Source organism: Atractosteus spatula, chromosome 11 (genome assembly GCF_055471065.1).
Source record: "Atractosteus spatula isolate fAtrSpa1 chromosome 11, fAtrSpa1.hap1, whole genome shotgun sequence".
Taxonomy (NCBI): Eukaryota; Metazoa; Chordata; class Actinopteri; order Semionotiformes; family Lepisosteidae; genus Atractosteus; species Atractosteus spatula.
In genome coordinates, this window is record NC_142716.1 from 41,572,886 (window position 1) to 41,590,911 (window position 18,026).

The following is an 18,026-nucleotide window of genomic DNA, read 5'->3' on the forward strand; positions in this document are numbered from 1 at the left end:
TTTGAGTCAGTATACAAAGCCAGAACAGAGGCTTAAAATGACTTGGTCACCTGTACAAAATATATTTTAGAAAAAGAATAAATGGAAGAATGTGTACTTCAAATGTATTGAAGAGAAAATGCAGAACATATTAAAGTTTAAACCTCAGATATAATGTAACAAGAAATATTCAAAACAAATGTACATGATGATTAACTATGGAAGGCTGTAATACTTCTCTGGTATATATCCACCTCTGTTTCCTATTTATGTTCTTAATTTGAGTTTTTTTCTGTTTTACACAAATTTGTCTTAATGTGAATTAATCGAATACAACATTGACCCTCAATTCTGGAGGGATATGTTAAAATATACAGCACTGTGAAAAGTAAAGAAATGCACTGTTTACTCATTTTAAGTATCTCCTTCTGTATCCAGAGATGAGTGGGAATGGCTCCAAAAACTGTCTGGCCCAGCTTATGTGGAAAGTGCAGATCAGACATCGGTCTGCCACACTCCACCATTCTTCTATGAGCTCCAGATGGCTGTAAAAGGCTTGCTCAGACAAATCAATCTACCTCTGCACCAGGTACATGCTTCAATATACATTTACAATGTCAGGCTGCAAGTTGTATTGCATGTCAAAAGTTTTACACTGTGATATAAATGAAGTTTTAGACTGTGTGTTGGCACCCCTGTACTTTGCAATTAAGAAGATGAGGCCATGCGTGAGAATCAGACACTGTGGAGTTTTCTTTTGGTATACTCTGAACTAATTGTGTGGTATCTTGGGCTGCAAACTCATAAAAGAGTGAGAAAGGAATCTACATTTTTAGTTTAAAAAGTTTGCGAGTGTTAATTTTTCCAAAGATTGCTTTGGAAATATTATGCTCCTGATTCTGAAATGTTTGAAGGTATTGTATTAGACTTCAAAACAACATTTTCCACTTTTTGAATTTTCATATTTATAACCCATTTTAGTGTGAATAAATAATGTATTTTTTACTTATATATATAAATAATAAAATAGTAAATTTGTCTGAGTGGAGTGATCCACTCTATTTATTAAACCATATCAGTATTTTTACAAACAGCATCCTTTATGAGAAACTAAAAGCCTGAAACTATGAAATCATCATTTCACTGAAACAGGATTTCATTGAAACCCTCATTATACTTTCATTCACCAGCTGTTTTGTTTTGGTATACTGTATGATGATATAGATTATATTCAAGTATAATCTAAAATAAATGGCTACTGTATTTCATAACTATATTTAAACCCCATCAAGACATTTTAAATAGATATTGCTTATTCTAAGGTTGACAATCTTTTGTTTCATTTTTTAGAGTATTGTGTTTTGCTTCTTGAACTTTTGCAGTCTTCAGGATATGCCTTGGTATTTTGTCGTTATTCTGGGAAGTTCAAAAAGGCTTTCCTCACGCATTCAATTTTAGTGATACTTTTTAGTACTACAGTAAGGTAATCTGAGAATCTAAGTTTTTTTTTCATGAGGATTGATGTTATAAATCTAAGTTTTATTAATGTCATCATTCTTCTTTAAATCCTAAACGTGTCCATATATCTAGGACAGAGTCACAACTACCCTCCCCTTGAAAGGTGTCAGTAAAGTAGTGGCAGATTGGATACTATGTGAAGACCATGTAGCCTGATTAAATGTGGCTAGAGAGCATGTTTGCTACTACATATGGAATTGTATGGAATTGTATGGAATTACAGCTTTTGCTGTATAATTGCAGTCAAATAAAGCTGGTGAAGGGGCAATAAAAACACCTGATGTGTTTTTTTTAAGTGGAAAGAATTTCAACAGTATTTGATTGATTTGGAAGTTTTCATAAACTGCATTCTTTGTGACAGAGCATATTGAGGATTTTTTACTTCGGATCTTTAAATCGGTTGTTGACAGTGTAACTGACTACAAAGGACAAAATGATATGTATACTTGCTTTTGTATTTGAGTTTAGGGAGGCTGAAAATACTGGTGACTCCCTGAACAGCTCTCCAGAGTGAATTGTGTAATAAACTTATTTTAAAACCACACTGAACTATACTGTGACTTTTTGGATCCCTATTAATTAGTGTATTCGGTTGGCCTGTCTTTGTTGACGGCGTTACTGATGTTATGTGAGAGCAGCCCAGTAACCTTCTCCTCCTGCGTTTGTGCGCATGTGTCTCTGCACAGGCCAAGCTCTTCCGGATCTACACGCAGGAGGTACTGGAGCTGGGTCACAATGTCTCCTTTCTTCTGCTGCTCCCCGCTTCAGACGATGTCTGCACTGCCCCAGGACAAAATAATCCTTACACCCCGCACTCAGGGTTCCTCAACCTCCCTCTTCAAATGTTTGAGCTAGGTATACTGCCTTCTGTTTCACCAACAATATTAGCTCAGTGGCCTTGTTAAAATCCACAGATTCCTATCTGTTCCCCCTGCTCCCAGTGGAACACCAATAAATCACACACAAGCCCTGGGCTGCTGGCTGGCATGTATGTAGGTCCTGTACAGGGCTGTCTAAAACCTTTGGCGGTTGCAAATAATTGATCATGCACTTAAAATCCCAATCATGTAGAATATATTTTAAAACTGTTGAAAATAATGTTAATGGGCTTTATTATTTCCTCATTAGTTCAGCATCTATTAACTAATACAGATGTTTTAAAATCTTAAACCATCCAATTTAATAACCCACTCAATCATAATCACCATCATCTTCCTTATAATTATTGTCATAGACAAAAAAACATATTTCTAAAGAACCACTGATCTAAATCATTCAGGTGAAATACACATTGCCAATATAAACAACATTTAAAGAGACTACTTAATTAGAACTAAAAAGACTACAATATTTTAAAAACCCTGCAAGTGCATTGGAGCAGAAAAGGCTAAACTGTTATTTTTGCATAGCAGTCAAGCAATTTGTATTTCTGGTCATAAGATTACCAGGAGTGATAATTACAGTAAAGCATACTGTGTGCTGTATGTTATATATGCTCATCATATTCCAACATAACACACTTTGTTGCAATCAAGTGACTGATTTCAAGTGACTATTGACATTAGGACAAATTAACTTTATTTAAATTTCTGATTGAAAAGTAAGTATTTGTTTGCATGTTACTTTAAGGCAATAAGTGCACAAAGTCTGCAACATGTTGAAAATAACCAAACTCTGTGAAATTGTGAAACATATTATTACTAAGCCTTTGCTGCTACCAAATTGAGTTCTTACTTATTCTTGGGGTTTTTTAAATTCAGCATAAAAATGCATGTTCAATGGGATTTAAATTTGAAATTGACCTCAATCATTTTCATACTGCAAAGTGAAGCAGCACCGAATAAGTATGGAAGCATTTTCTTCTACATAAGCAGACAAAAAGTGGCTGTAAACTTCCAGATTCACTGTCCTGCTGCCACCATTAGTTAAATCATCAATAAAGACAAGTGAGCCAGTTCCAGAGGCAGCCAAGGTTTATCTTGGTCTCATCTGTCTATAAAACCTTGTTCCAAAATTCTCCTGGCTAGCTTTGTACTTCCAAGCAGATTCTGAAGCATGAAAACAATGTGCCTGGGCATACCTGCCCATATTTTCTGTCCAAGTCCTTTAGAGGGCACTGTATAATAAATTAGTTTTTTTCATAAGAAATACAGATTCAAGGAGCATGTTGCAAATTTACGCTGAAGTTGAAACAACTGCTGAATCCATATTAATAATTAGAAACAAATAGTTCTTAGAGATTTAACTATGCATGTTTCTACATGAATAAGTCACCACATAACTTATTTATCTATAAGTAGTACCGATACTATTCATGCTGCTCTAGAAAACTCTAGTACCATATTCAATGTTCAGTTCCATTTGCCACCATTCTTTACCTAATGAAGTATATTTTACATTTGAATAACATGGCACCAATGTTTTAAATTCATCATGATTCATCGTGATGTTACACTCATGATTGGGTTACGCACACTTAACTGTTTCACTTAGTTTTAGTTTCGCAGTCTCTGATTAGGCCTAAGTGTAGACTGTGTAATTAAATTTGTATATATAAGTCCTAAACTTGGAATCATCAGGCAGTGTGAAATCAGTGCTTAGAGTTTAGAATTCGCAATAAAAATAACAGTGACAATAAATGAATAATTACATTTTAAACTTGAGTTTAAGATCAGATGATAATTAAATATACTAATAAACAGTATGTATTTGCTTTGCTTATATGTCTTTTTGTTTTTGTTTTGGAGCTCCAAAGACAACTGAAGCACTGGTTAATAATCATGTGTGACACATTTAAAAATGATGTTCCCCACACTGTTTTTTCGCAGTACTATTGAAGACATTGATGTATTGGTCTTCTGCTTTCAGTTCACTTTTGCACTTATAAGGAGAAATTCATCAGCCTATACTGTCGTCTGTCTGCTGTATTGGACCTCGACTCGCTCATTACCCAGCAGTCCCTGAGAGAGGCTATTTCAGACACTGAGGTGGCAACTGCAAAACAACGGCACCAGCATGTTTTAGACTACATACAGGTTGGTGACATACTAACAGTAGCTTTAGCAATCTATATTACAGTATGAGTGTGCTACACTACCTGGTTTTTCCCCTTACCTGTTTAGATCAGATACCTTTCTTTTGTGCATTTGCAGAGGATTTCTTTTTTAGCACTTTGAAAACTTCAAAGAGAAAGCTTGCGGGGGAGTTTAATGCTTTTAAATCATCTCATGCATCCTGTCGCATTTCTTATTTTGAACTTTTTGCTTGGTTTTGGTTTTGTGCCCTGTCTACTACACCTTCTGAAAAGGCTTTTTGCAAAGGAAGTGCTGATGTTGACTTTTGAAAGTCGCTGATACTGTGCAGTGCAAGTTTGTTTCCCTAACGCATTGCTGCTGGATCCACTTTGAAGAGTGTTTTAAGAAGCCTTTTTGCACTAATCGTTTGTTTGCATTCTATAAGAGGTCTGTAACAGGAGGACTTTGTCATTGTCAGGCCTAAGAAGTGCCCAACTGGATGCTGGCTGTGGCCGAGTGACACATACCACACTTTCCTACATGGAAACCGATAGGTGGAGTTCTAGGGGAGAAGTTAGGGGTGTTCCGCCCCTTCCTCTATCATCCAATTTTCTCTTCCCTATTTAAACCCTAACCACACTAACGCACACATCTAAAGTTTTGAATTCCTTCCTCCTGTTTCTTTTGTGTTGCCTTTGTATCCAGGTTCCCTCTGGGGGATAAGTAAAGCTCACTTCCCCGACCTCAGGATGGCAGCACCACCTTGACCCTTTCTGGGGAGGTCCTGAAGCACAAGCCAGAGGGGATGCCTGGTCACATTATTCTCGGGAACTCTAACTTACTAATTCTTATTCTCTCGGTCCCCTGAGAGTTGTGAGGCAGCACCTCAAAGCAACTCTCAATGAGTCAGGGGACTTCTTTCACTTCCTTCTTGAGCAGCTTTCTCTTCATTCTCAACCCCTTGGGCAGTGCCCCTCAAAGTGATTCCTCCAGTCAGAGGTTCTTTCTCTTCCCCCTTGAGGGATTCATTTCCAGCAGTTCTCATGCAACTCTCAGCGAGTCAAGGGGCTATCTCCTCCTCTCTATCCCCTGAGGGCAGCGCCTGGTTGTGAGGCAGCGCCTCTCAAAGCGATCCTCAAGGAGCCAGGGGAGCCTTCCTCTTCTTTCCCTACTCCTGAGGGCCTAGCTCCCAGTAGTAGAGCAGAGCCTCTCAAGTGACTCTCTGCGAGTCAGTGGTGTTTATGTTTTCACGCCCCGGAGGCTGCCAAGTCAGCCAACCCAATCGGCCACTTGGATTTCCCGCGCGGTCCGGGTGCTACTTTTCTCTACTTTACAAACCCCTGCTTCTCCCCTTGAAACGATTATTTTGGAAAATGTTAAGACACATTGTGTGTTATAGAAATAGACAGCCCTCCAAATGCCTCATTCTAAACTTATGTCCTGCCTTCATTCCAACTAAATCCAAAACAGTAAAAATGACTAAATTCTACATTTAGGATTTTACTGTTACGAAATAAACTTAAATATGAACTCCAACGCACCAGACATCTTCCTAATTCATTGCCCTCTCTTTTGGCCTGTGTAATTCAGCACGTCCTGTAGTTAAACATCATTTATAAATAACCTGAGGCCAGGGCCCCACATTTTATTTAAAATAAAGCTAAAATAAGGCATCACAAATTTATTAAAACAGAAATCTCACTTGATGGGTTTCATAGATAACATTCATCCAGCTTTTAAAATTGTATCACTGCCAGGCATACACTATAGCCAAGAATTTATATGTGCTCCTGCATTAACTATTCTTTAAAAGAATTCTGTTAAAGTGTGAATTGAGAAAACTTTTCTTATTATAGTTCATGGTAGACAGGTAAGCTAATTCCAGATTTAAAATCATACATGGTTTTAACTACTCATGAGATTGTCATTATGTTCATAGTCGTTTCCATGATTACCTTTTGTTGAGATTATAAATTGAATGATCCCTTCTCTGCATTGAGAGTTGGATGGCTCTTTCTAATCTGCTTTGTGTTGAAGTTATTTGGCCCAGATTTATGGATCTTTTTGCTAAAAATGACAACTAATTTAATTTAGGTTCCAGTATATACATTTGTTTTTAACTCAATATTTCCCTGTAGTTGTTTTTTATTACAAAATAAATGCATAATATGGATTTCAACATATTATTTCAAGCAATCTGACCTAGTTTGTTTACAGACAAGATTTTAAGAGATGCATGGTAACAAGAGTTGGTTAGATAGAAAGGTTAGGAAGTAAGTTACATTCCTTTTGTCCATTAAGTGTTGCATATGTGGTTTCTGCAGTACATTGAACATACTTCTTAAAAAGAAACTTTTAGGTTTCCTTATAGCAAAGATCTCACTTTGTATCTTCTTCCCATTAACAGAAGACAAATGATCTAATTCTTGTATTGAAATCAAAAATCTCCTCCATACCATTTGACTTGGCATTTTTCCCTGTTCGTCACAAGAGCCTCAGCATATTTTGTATAAAGAGTCATCCTACAGTGTCAAGGTTCATTAAAGAGGCACGGTTTTCCTATCTGCCAGAAAGGGATCTGTTTGCTCCCTCTACTCTGAATTTGCTTCTGCATAGGAATTTGACTCTTTCAAACTACTGACCCCCTGGTAAATAAGATAAACATCACCTGAGTAGCTTTGACTGTTAAAAAATATGAATGTGTTACTGGTTATCAAAAACAAAATCTGGTCTTTGGAGGCTTGTAGCCAAGTCAGATTAAAATTATATTCCAGAGGAGTTGAATTGTTTTTGAGTTGTCTGCTCAAACGTTGTCTCAAAACAATACATCAAAGTCACACTCATCTGTGAGTCTGGCTTTGATCTATTGCAAATCTTTCCCTTCGTACACTAGCCATTTCTGTCACTTTCCTTCTGAGAAGTGGAAGATCAACAAAATTCAATTGGAATGATTGTTCAATCACCGTTCCAAACTGAAATTAGGTTAAAGATATGATGAAATGTCAGGATTACATTGAAAAAAGGATAACAGTATGTTCTAAATTTTCTTGTGACAAAATCCAGTGAAAAAATTATAAACATAGCGATACTATATGTCATCATATTGGTAGTTTAGAACAATAAAATATTGTTTTTCATAATTTACACTAATGATTGCATTCCTTTCAGCACAGATGCTGTATCCATATAGTCAAAACTGTCAAAAAAATACTAACCTAGAGATTCATTTCAGAATCATTTGAGGTATAAGAAAATAATTTCAGTGCCAAGAAAAACTTTGAGAACCTTGTATTCATGTATATATTAGACCTAAAATGTAATTAGATCTTCATTAAACTCGTAATAAAAGATTAAGATAACCAGATTAGATGTGTTACACAAATAAAGATACTTGTGATTTAAGGAAACACTCAAATGTTACAGACCAGTAAGGGCAGAAATTCATAAAAGTTAATGGAAAGACTCGTTAACATTACAGGAAATGTCTAGTTGAAGTCATTGCTTCTGAAGAAGATACCACCTTTTACTATTGGATCAATTTGTTCATTAACTAATTGAACTATATCTTATGTCATTGTGTTAACCTGATTAAACATATATCTTAGCCTTTCTTAAGACTTTCATGAAGATCTAATTACGTTTAAGGTCTACAATATACAAGAATACTGATCAACTCAGAATTTTACTCCGCATTGTGGTTCAGAGACATTCCTTCATGTACTGTATAGGCAGTCATCTCAAATAATCAGAATTAGCAGTGTAGGAGTGCACGACTAACATTCTTAATGTTCAGCTATTACCTTGTTGAGTCAAGATAAGTCAGAGTTTGTCATAATATCATTTATATGACTCTAATGTAGGTCATCTATTTTATAATATGTAGGGTGGAATAATATTTCTTTATGGATTTTCTCTGGTAATATCTCCCTGGTATGTTGAACTAATGAGCAGTTTTGAAGACACCCTTTTTTAGAGACCCTTTTTGTGTTGGTTAAGAAAGGAAATTGAATATAGTTTGTTTTGTATTTTTACATGGAGTGATATAGGAATAATTAGTTTGGATTTGTATGCATTTTTTGGGCATCACCACTGGTAAAGAACTTATATAAGCAAATCAAGACAAGATACAAAATGAAATACAGGAGCACATTTATGGTATCACTTTACAAGATTGATTGTCATATCATTTAAGTGCTTTTCAATCCTTTGAATATGATAATACTGGATCACTCTGTGCTCTGTGGGATTAAATGATCTGTTATTATCCTTAAAGAGGAAAAGCACCCTTTTATGCTAGTTTGCAGTGTTACAATTTGTTTTTGAGTGTGGTGTAGAAATCAAACAGTCATACCGACAATAAGATTGATCAGTCTGAACGTATGCTTATGACCTGCTTTGTGTGACTATGTGGGTGTCTACACACTTCATATGGCCATATTGTGAAAAACCTATTTAGGATCAAAATAATTGTGTAATTGTTTGATGTAATTCATTAGATATGCCATAAGCATTACCACACTTTCATTGAGAAACCATTGTTCACTTTTCTGGGCTGCAGTTGCTGACTGAAAGAGCTGTGCTGCTGTGCTACATGTTCTCCATTTTTATTTGATTGTGTTTTCTGTTTCAAATTTAAAGCAAATGGATGAAATGTGGCGAGAAATGAGGTGGATCATGGACGCCCTTCAGTACGCCCGTTACAAACAGCCTGTAGGTGGCATACCAATCACCTGGCTTGTTGACACTACCGTGGAGCACTCCGTGGAGAAGAATGACTCCACGTCTTCTAACATGGACTATCTTCCCACTCCTTCCCCTTCACCTGAAATGCGCAGAAGAAAGGCTGTAAGCGGTAAGGAACCATAAAACCTTCAAATTTGCTTGTAGCTTAATTTAAAGGCAATTCTGAAAAAATCTCAGGAACAACATATTGTATTTTAGATAACCTTAGCAGTTAGCTCATCTTAGTAAATGATTCATAAATTTGATGTAACTCCATTTTTTGCATGTTACAGAACATTGACTTCTTTAATGTCAGAAGACTAAAACACATGGAGTTCCTCTGTGCTGCATAGTGTTCATTGTTAACAGCCCATGTTAAATTCACATATCATATGAACACTAAACATACAAGTGTTGTTATAATGCACATAAAACATAGTGGGTTTCTACATTTGAAAGCAAAATCTTCTTTATTACTGTGTTTTCCTTATTTAGATTCACAGCCTGGCTCCGATGAAGATGGATGCTCTGAAGTCTTTCTCCCTACAGATAGTGACTATGATTCGAGTGATGCTTTGAGCCCCCGCGAGCTGGACCTGGTCTACTCCTCTTCCCAGGACATCTCTCAGCAGGCTGTCTGTGGCTTGAGTGGGAGCGCCCCTGATGTGTTGCAGGTGCACGACCTGAAGTACTCCCTCTGCCTAAAGGAAGACACCAGAGTGTCTAGTGGCTTTGACACAGAGGCTGAATTTTGCTCCAAGAACATGGAGGGCTTGACGTTATCTGGACTCACTTCCAAAGGCGCAGACAAGGGCTCCCGTGGCAAGCAGTTTGGCAGTAAGAAGAAGCTGCTGTCCAAGCAACAACACCATAGCTACTTCAGCGGACACCACCGCTGGCTGCGGGTGCACAGTGAGAGCCAGGCCGTCTCGTTGTCAGAAGGTGTGTACACTCAGCAGCGGGAGACAGATTTACCTCTGGAATCAACTACTGGAGGGGCTATGAATATTTTCACTGAGCTACCACGTAGTTCTTTTTTACCTCACGCTTCTAGCCTCCCTGAAGACGGGAAGAATCGACACCGAGAGTCGAAACAGAATGTGCGCAGGATCTTTGTTGAGCCCTGCAAAAAGACTTCCCTGAGCGAAGATACCCACACCTGGACTCTGAATGTAGGAGAGTCGGAAGCTGCCACTGGTGTGGTGGTTGGTTTTGAATGCGCTGTGGCTCAAGACGTGGATTCTGACGACCAAACTAATTCTCAAGTATCTGAAATATTCAGCAGTACACTCTAGGAGTAAATTATCTGATGTAATTGTAGATGCTGTATCCTTTTATGCAATTTCAGTCCATTTTTTCTGCTCTGTCTATTGCATTTACTGTTTAAAAAAAGCATGCAACGCTGAATTCTTTTCTATTTAATGTACACCAGGCTTAAATGGATACTGCATAATTTCAATAGAATGTTAAAAAAATCTTAAGTTGCTGGTCGACTCTTAAGGTATAAATTCACTGGCTTTTGACTGTTATATCAATGATCAATGCAACATGAAGTGAAGCACTGCTTGGACATTTTAACTTAAAACTATTGCCTCCACGCAAGGTTTTACCAGAAAAGGCAAGTGATTTAACAATCAATTATAAAAAATACAATTTATCGGTGTATTAAATTGATATTTTTGAACATTTCAATAAATGCATGCAGGGGAATGCTGGATATCAGAAGCAGTCAAATTCCATCATTGGAACTGATGTACATTGAACCTATTTTGTATTATCATTGTGATCTCCCTTCTAATACTAGTAATTTCTTAAGCAAATCAGCTTAACATTGTTTACATTTAAATACATCCTACTTTTCCTAAATTCTACAGGAACACACTAAAGACTCCAATTGCACTGCAGTTTTTTGTTTTGTTTCAGGTTTTACAATGTCATATGTAATGGGGATCGTTCATGAGCCAGTTACAGGAGTGATGTTACCCCCTCTGAAAGCTAGACAGTCATTCCTCCTAATGCAGTGGAAGAGGCCAAGGCATTAGGTATGTTTCCAGACATGCTGTACTGTCTGAAACTACTTGAGGAGACTGGTATATGTATTGTGCATAGTAGTGGCTTTAGACAAAAGGAAGGAACCTACCTTTTTACATTGAAAATATTGCCACTAACTGAAAAGCTTAAACTGCTATTAGAGAAAGTCTGAGATTTCCACATAAAATAGCTGTAAAACTCTACCACTACAAAGGACCAGACTTTTAGTGTAACACAGTTATTTGCTGTCTAGAGACAGCACTGTGCATGTTTGGAGCCCATGAGCAACCAGGATCAAATTCCAGTAGTCACACAGAGAGCCACACTCATCACACTTACAGAATTCAACCCCAGTTGCTAGATGGTATAAGCCTTTTTGTAAATATACAGAGACAGAAGTGTGGAATTGACAACGTAGTTCTTTTCTGTTCAATTAATTCCATTTGAAAGAACCTGCAGCTCTTGTAATACCTGAAATGGATCACACTGCTTTGCAAAGAGCATCTTCTTTGTTTCCCTATGATACTGCATGGTTTTAACTGTTGTACTAATAGAATCTTTTCATTGTAGGACTACAGCACATATCTCCCTATGGTTTGGGTGAACTTTAGAGTGTTTCTAGCATAGAAAATACACGTTTTCATAAAGAGACTGCATCAGTCGTCACCTACTAAATTGGTTTAAATGAAACCAAAATGTGTGGCTGGCTCGTATTCATTTGCATGGCATTTAGTAGAAGCAACGAAACTGCAGTTCTTGGAATCCTGCACTGGCTCTTACAGTGGCCATTGAATTGTGCAGATGGGGAAGCTGTCTGCTCGGATAATCAACATTCCACTGGATTTCTAAGAGTTTTCAAAAGTCCAATATATTATTGGAAATTGTGCTACATTTATATTTACAGACAAGTTAAATTATTTGCCTCTTAAAAATATCACTTTCCATAAATATTATATTTTACCTGCAATCATTTGCATTGAAAGAAAATGTATTTTATCAGCACCAAATTGCCCTAACCTGTAAATATGTGTATCTTTTCCGTAAATAGTGCATAACAAGGCTTTGACATGAAGTGCTCTGTAACTGACTGACATTGCATATTTTGAACTGGTTCAATGGAGACGTGCAAGTGAAATAGTCAAATTCAAGGCTCATTCTCCCTTTCTTTCGCTTGGCCTGATTTCTGAATTTGGAATTGTCAGCTTGATCTCAGTTTTGGTCATATTTAATTTAAAACACTTACTATATTTGCAATCGTTTTGTAGCTGTCAGATACTGTACGATACAACACAATACCAGCGTAAGGATTGTTAAATTGTTAAATGTATTTGCTTCACAGTGATAACAAAATAAAATATTAACTGTCCTTAATAGAGCAATTAATGTTTTATTTTTTATGTTATTTTCTCATATTATTAATGGGAATCTAATTTTTTTCAGGACTCTTAAAAAGGCAAAATTGATTACAACTAAAATATAGATATAAATTGTTTTCCACTAGACTGCTGTTAATTATGGTAGATTTTGCACAATTCTCAAAGAAGCACATTTCACATTTAGGTTTAAAAATTGTCTCCGGAACTCATTGTAGAGCAAATTCTATATGAAAAAATCGAGCTCGTTATTTTTAAAATACCTCTTTGCTTCTGTTCAAGTTTTAGTAAGTATACTTGACATTCTAACAATCCTTTTTGCTTGGTTTGAAGGAGAAAAATAGCATCACTTTTGTTCTCTGTCAATATGGACAAATCCTTCAATACAGCAAGGCAGGGAGTAATATCCTCAACCATAAATATCTGTACAGGTTTTCCAGTGCTAGGCCACGGTCAAGAGATTTCAAAAGAAGTGGTCAGCCATGTGCTAAGCCATGGTAAAGAGAATTCAAGATAAATACCACAGTTAGAAACGCAAGGACGCAGAAGGTTTTTCATAGCTATACATGATTTATCAAACGAGAATCTTCTGAAAGTGTTAAAAAAAATTATATTCAAATGTGCAAAGGGTTGTATGAAAATTAGATATTCGAGATTGTAAATATTGGACAGCAGGTTGCACTACTGCAGTGTTAATACAGTACACATTGGTGTTATATAGTAAATGTAAGAACAATTAACTGATCTTTGCACAGTTTTGATGTGCTCTAAAAAACTCAAAATATCAGTATGATAGCTATGGTAAAACAAATTATTAAACTGCTATCAACTCATTTGTACTGTATTGATCAGCTTTATAACCCTTTGTAATTTCTAAATACCTATTTTGCACTACATTACAGTACCAGTTTTGAGGATGTTTTCTACAGATGTGACTTTTCCAATTTTGAAAGTTGAAATTCAGCCACAATACAGGTTTTGAATTTCTCAGTGTTGAAATTTAATGCTCATAGTTGCTAATTTCACTCAGGAAAGCTGGGCTTTTCCATATGATGTACATTTAAACATAGCCCATTTTATTTTTTTAATTTGTGTCTATATTTCATTGTCAACATGCTAAATATTTTATGTTGTGTTTGAACTGTAATGGAGTTGAATCTTTTGTGTAAGATTGTCAATTTATGCTTTATCACTGGCCCTTGTAAATACATATATTTCACTTGTAATCAGAGTGAATTTCAATGCTGTGTTCCAGAACATTCAGTTGAGATCTTATATAAAAAATATAACAGAGTATGAATATGCCTTTTGTACGTCCCACAAGCTTTGAATTAAACAGTTTCCCTTAGAAATCAAAGACTTTTATTCTTATGAGACAAAATGAGGCATATCCCAAGGTTTATTAAGAGTTTTGTTGTCCAAGATATCAAAATGCATAACAATATTTTGGATTTTAGTAAATGCATCAAAGCATGCAATAAAGCAGATGTTCTGCATACTGTGTAGAATTACAGCCTCAAAGCAGTTACTTTAAATGATTTAGTTGTGGAGTTGTGGGCATTATCTTCAAAGAAAGTGTTTATGGTGGTAACCTGCAACAGTAAAAATAGTACTAAGAAAGGAACATTTTTATAACAACTATTAATACAAATCATCTATTTTTTGTGTTAGTGAAAAATGGGATTTTATTATGTTTGTTATTAAAATGAGTTTAGAATATCTGGGTGTTTCAGAATGAGAACTTAAGTGACAGACTTTACCTCCTTGAAATTCAAATGCTTGTGAGACTAGTACAAGAAGGGCAGGCAGGGCTTTAATTGTGTCTAAAGCATGAAGTCAGTCCCTTTCAGTCACTTGCAGTGTGTGAAATGCAGAGGTGTTGACCATTGTAAAATTACAAATTAAGAAAGGTTGAAAAACAGTGGTCCGTACACTTGACAAGACTAGAAGCGAGTTAGCACTCCGCAGAGAAAATAGTCCCATACTGCTCATGCAATTCAAATTATATGCTAAACAGTCTGTGTGAAGCAATAAATGTGCATTCACCTTTAAGGAGTTATACAATGTGAACTGGAATCAGACATCATCATTATGAAAAAAGATCTTTACAAACATTATCTCAGTATCAACAGGAAACAGATTTCTTGATTTGATGTGCTTTTCTGCACTTAATATCCATATCCTTTTCATCACACTGTAAACCAAGGGGGGATTGGCTTTGCTGGTACCTGGGTTGTAATATATTGTTAATTATATTTACAATTAAATCATGTAATTTTGTGGCAGTGTGAAATCCTAAACCTTTAATTAAAAAAATGAATTCACTTGAAAACTTGAAACTTCCTTCAACTAAGTTCGGTTTTAAGGAAAGAGAATGGTTAATTTAAGTTGGCCTATCAATCGATGGTTTTTGTATATAGAAAGAAATGTTGAAGCCAGCTTTGCATGTTCCATGTGCTTTTGTTTTGTTGTTTCAGAATTAGTCTTTGTATGAAGGAGTCTACACATTTCTTGTTGACAATTTAAAATGTGAATGAAGTCTTTCATAAATGATAAGATATCAATGCTGGGACAAATCAAGTAAATTTACTGATCACCACACTGGACTATTTTGTAACATGTAAAGAAGGCTGTTCTCTTCTATGATGTTTTACTGTACTGTGTTTAGTCACAGAGGAAAAGCCTTAAATGTTGGCATGTTTGTGGATTGCTATTTTACTACAAAGATGTTTGTTGTTGCCATCTTGAAACAAGGGCACACTGTTGCTTTCAGTAAATTTTATTCTTTAAACACCTTCTGAATGTCAGTTTTGTTTGAATTGAACCCAAGGAGCACCGTACTCCTAAACACTGCAGACATTAAACTTACATCAATTAAGGTTTTTCGTTAATCTAGTTTTTTCTCTCTTTTCAAACAAAATTAAACATACCACAGTGAAGAGTGGTTACGTATGTGTAAAGGGTATCAGAGCCAAACAGTCATACCAAGTGAACAGGATACATGCAGAAAAACAGAAAAATTGTAGCTCTGGTAAAATGCTTTTACCAGAACATTTAAAAGATCCAGATTTGCAATAAAGCAGTATTTTAAGATTAGAGTGACACAAGGAAATAAATAGTGCAAATCCCAAAACAGTAGTGTATTTTTTAATAAAAATGGCAGTGGAGTTAAAGGTGTTTGGTAAAGAGCAACACCACACTTTTCCAAATAATAGCATTACAGGAGAGTTTGTATTTATTTGCATTACATAGTACTGACAGTGGCTGTTTATATTTAAATCTTGTGTACTGCTATAAATGAAATGAAACCTCTGTGCTTCTATTGGTCATCAGATTGTGAGTAAACTAATGATGTCAAACATTCACCCAAACTCTTCTTGAAGACTTGAGCAGTTTTTTTACACACCCACAACCTGAGACATTAATGAGCCCATTAATCTACCATGGTTACCTGTCAAGTATGGATCTTCAATATATTGTACTTTAATTTAATCAATATTATTCCCTTTGCATATTTGCAGTCTTTCAGAGCAGTGTTCCAGTGACTGAAATTAAAGATATGTTTTGTTATGAAATGTTTTCAGTCGGCAAAGATGTGTTTGACAGAAACTTCCCTTTCTCTTTGCTCTACCAATTTCCAATAAGTGATGGGGGGAGATACAGTAGTAGCTATGGAAACTTTTGGGTATCTTTAGTTTACCAAAAGGCTAAATATAAAGCAGCTGGTAACTATGGAAACAACCCAGAGCACTGTTGCCATCTTGGAATACGTGACATTAGTGATCTTTGGGACCCCAATCAAACAGTCAAAAGAACAAGTAATCAGACAGATAAGAACGTTTTGCACCGCTAGAATTAAAACTCCTTTTGCAGAACCAGGAACAAACTAAAACCCCTAATCCTAATGTTTGCAGATGTTATATTCCTTGGTTTTGTTGTATTGAAAGGTATTCAAAGAAACAAGTATTTTCAAAGCAGACTTTGTCTAGGCACACACAACACAATTTTCTCTACCATTTAATACAGTGATTATTTTTTAAGTAACGTTTACTATTTAATGTACAAAGGTTTTTGAGAACCACATAGTCCTCATTTTAATGAAAAGTAAATATTCCATAAAAACAGGTCCTGGTAATCAGCTACAAGATTATAAACCTACCAACCCATGGTAGGGTGTTGTGCTACAGTGATAAATGGATTCAGTCCCAATCTATATTGTGTAGTAAAGAGCTCTGGGATTCTGCTGGTTGAAAATCTCTGTATAACTGAACCAGTATTTGAATTTGTGAATGAATTTGTTTTGGGTATTTCTTACAACATTAAAAAACAGTTGTAATATTTGTAATGAAGTTTACTCTTTCAGATCTAACAGCATTTGTCTGCTAGTGTCATTTGTGTTTCTACTACACATCAAGCTTGAGAAACAGCAGGGTAAGTGTTGGTTCCATTATGGAACCTGCTTGTAAGTTAGTAGCCTGTCACTTGTCTCTTATCTCTCTCACACCCCTGTATGACATGGCACAGACACTGATAGTTCTGTAGTTCAAGGGTAACATTGATGTAAAAACAGAGACAATTTCCTGTCATGGGGGATCCAACAGCAAGATCCGTCAATTGCTAACAAAGGAGTGCTTAATGGCTGTGTGCATTTATTTTCCTTAAACTAACAGCAATGGCATACAACACTTAAAGATTTTCCTTAAGTGATGACTAATAAGTCACAGCTGGAAACAGAAGAGGTGTGAAAGTTCCCATCAACACACTGCTGAGGGGGGAATTTGCTGCATATTCCTCACCCTGATCAGAGAAATGACTGCCAGCACTGTGATTCTCAAAACTGGGGCTCTTTGTCTGAAGGAAATAGTTTGGTGTTTTGGATTTTTTTCCCAACTGAAATATTTTCAAATGCCCCAAAATGATTTGTATGTTAAATACAACAATCATTAAGCGGGTTTGTAGCATCACTTTTACAGCTTCACCACTTCTACACCTACACACAATCCATGACACGGAAGCAAATATGCTACGCTATTAAATCTGGTTTGAAGGCCTCCAGCAGCAAGTTTAAAAGCAGATTTTCATAATGCGCTTAAAAACACATTTATGAATTTATGAAAAAAAATTTACCCAAACGTACTTTTAAGACAAATTCATTTTTCGGTGAATGAGAATAATTCTTTGTTTTGACATTTTGTAGAGTGATAGCTAAGAGAACTAAATGCAGCCAATTTAATCTTCAGTTTCTTGTTAAAAAATGAGGTCTAGGAGGCGCAGACAAAGATGTAACCAGACCTGGTAAGGAAATGTCTGCAGAGGATGTTGGGAGGATCCCAGAGGGGCACTGTCGTACAGGAGAAGTAATGGAAAAGATATAGCCAACCGCCAGCAT

General features: G+C 36.1%; 1 protein-coding gene across 1 annotated transcript in view; it reads left to right on the forward strand.

Moving 5' to 3' along the window:
• The window catches only part of ankfn1a (ankyrin repeat and fibronectin type III domain containing 1a), a 196,805-nt gene extending 186,277 nt beyond the window's left edge, over positions 1 to 10,528 (forward strand). The window contains exons 19-23 of the mRNA XM_088927824.1: positions 418 to 568; positions 2,184 to 2,352; positions 4,366 to 4,532; positions 9,150 to 9,363; positions 9,729 to 10,528. Of these exons, the coding sequence (XP_088783950.1) occupies positions 418 to 568; positions 2,184 to 2,352; positions 4,366 to 4,532; positions 9,150 to 9,363; positions 9,729 to 10,528 (1,501 nt within the window). The remainder of the gene's footprint in view (positions 1 to 417; positions 569 to 2,183; positions 2,353 to 4,365; positions 4,533 to 9,149; positions 9,364 to 9,728) is intronic.
• The last annotated feature ends 7,498 nt before the right edge of the window (positions 10,529 to 18,026 follow it).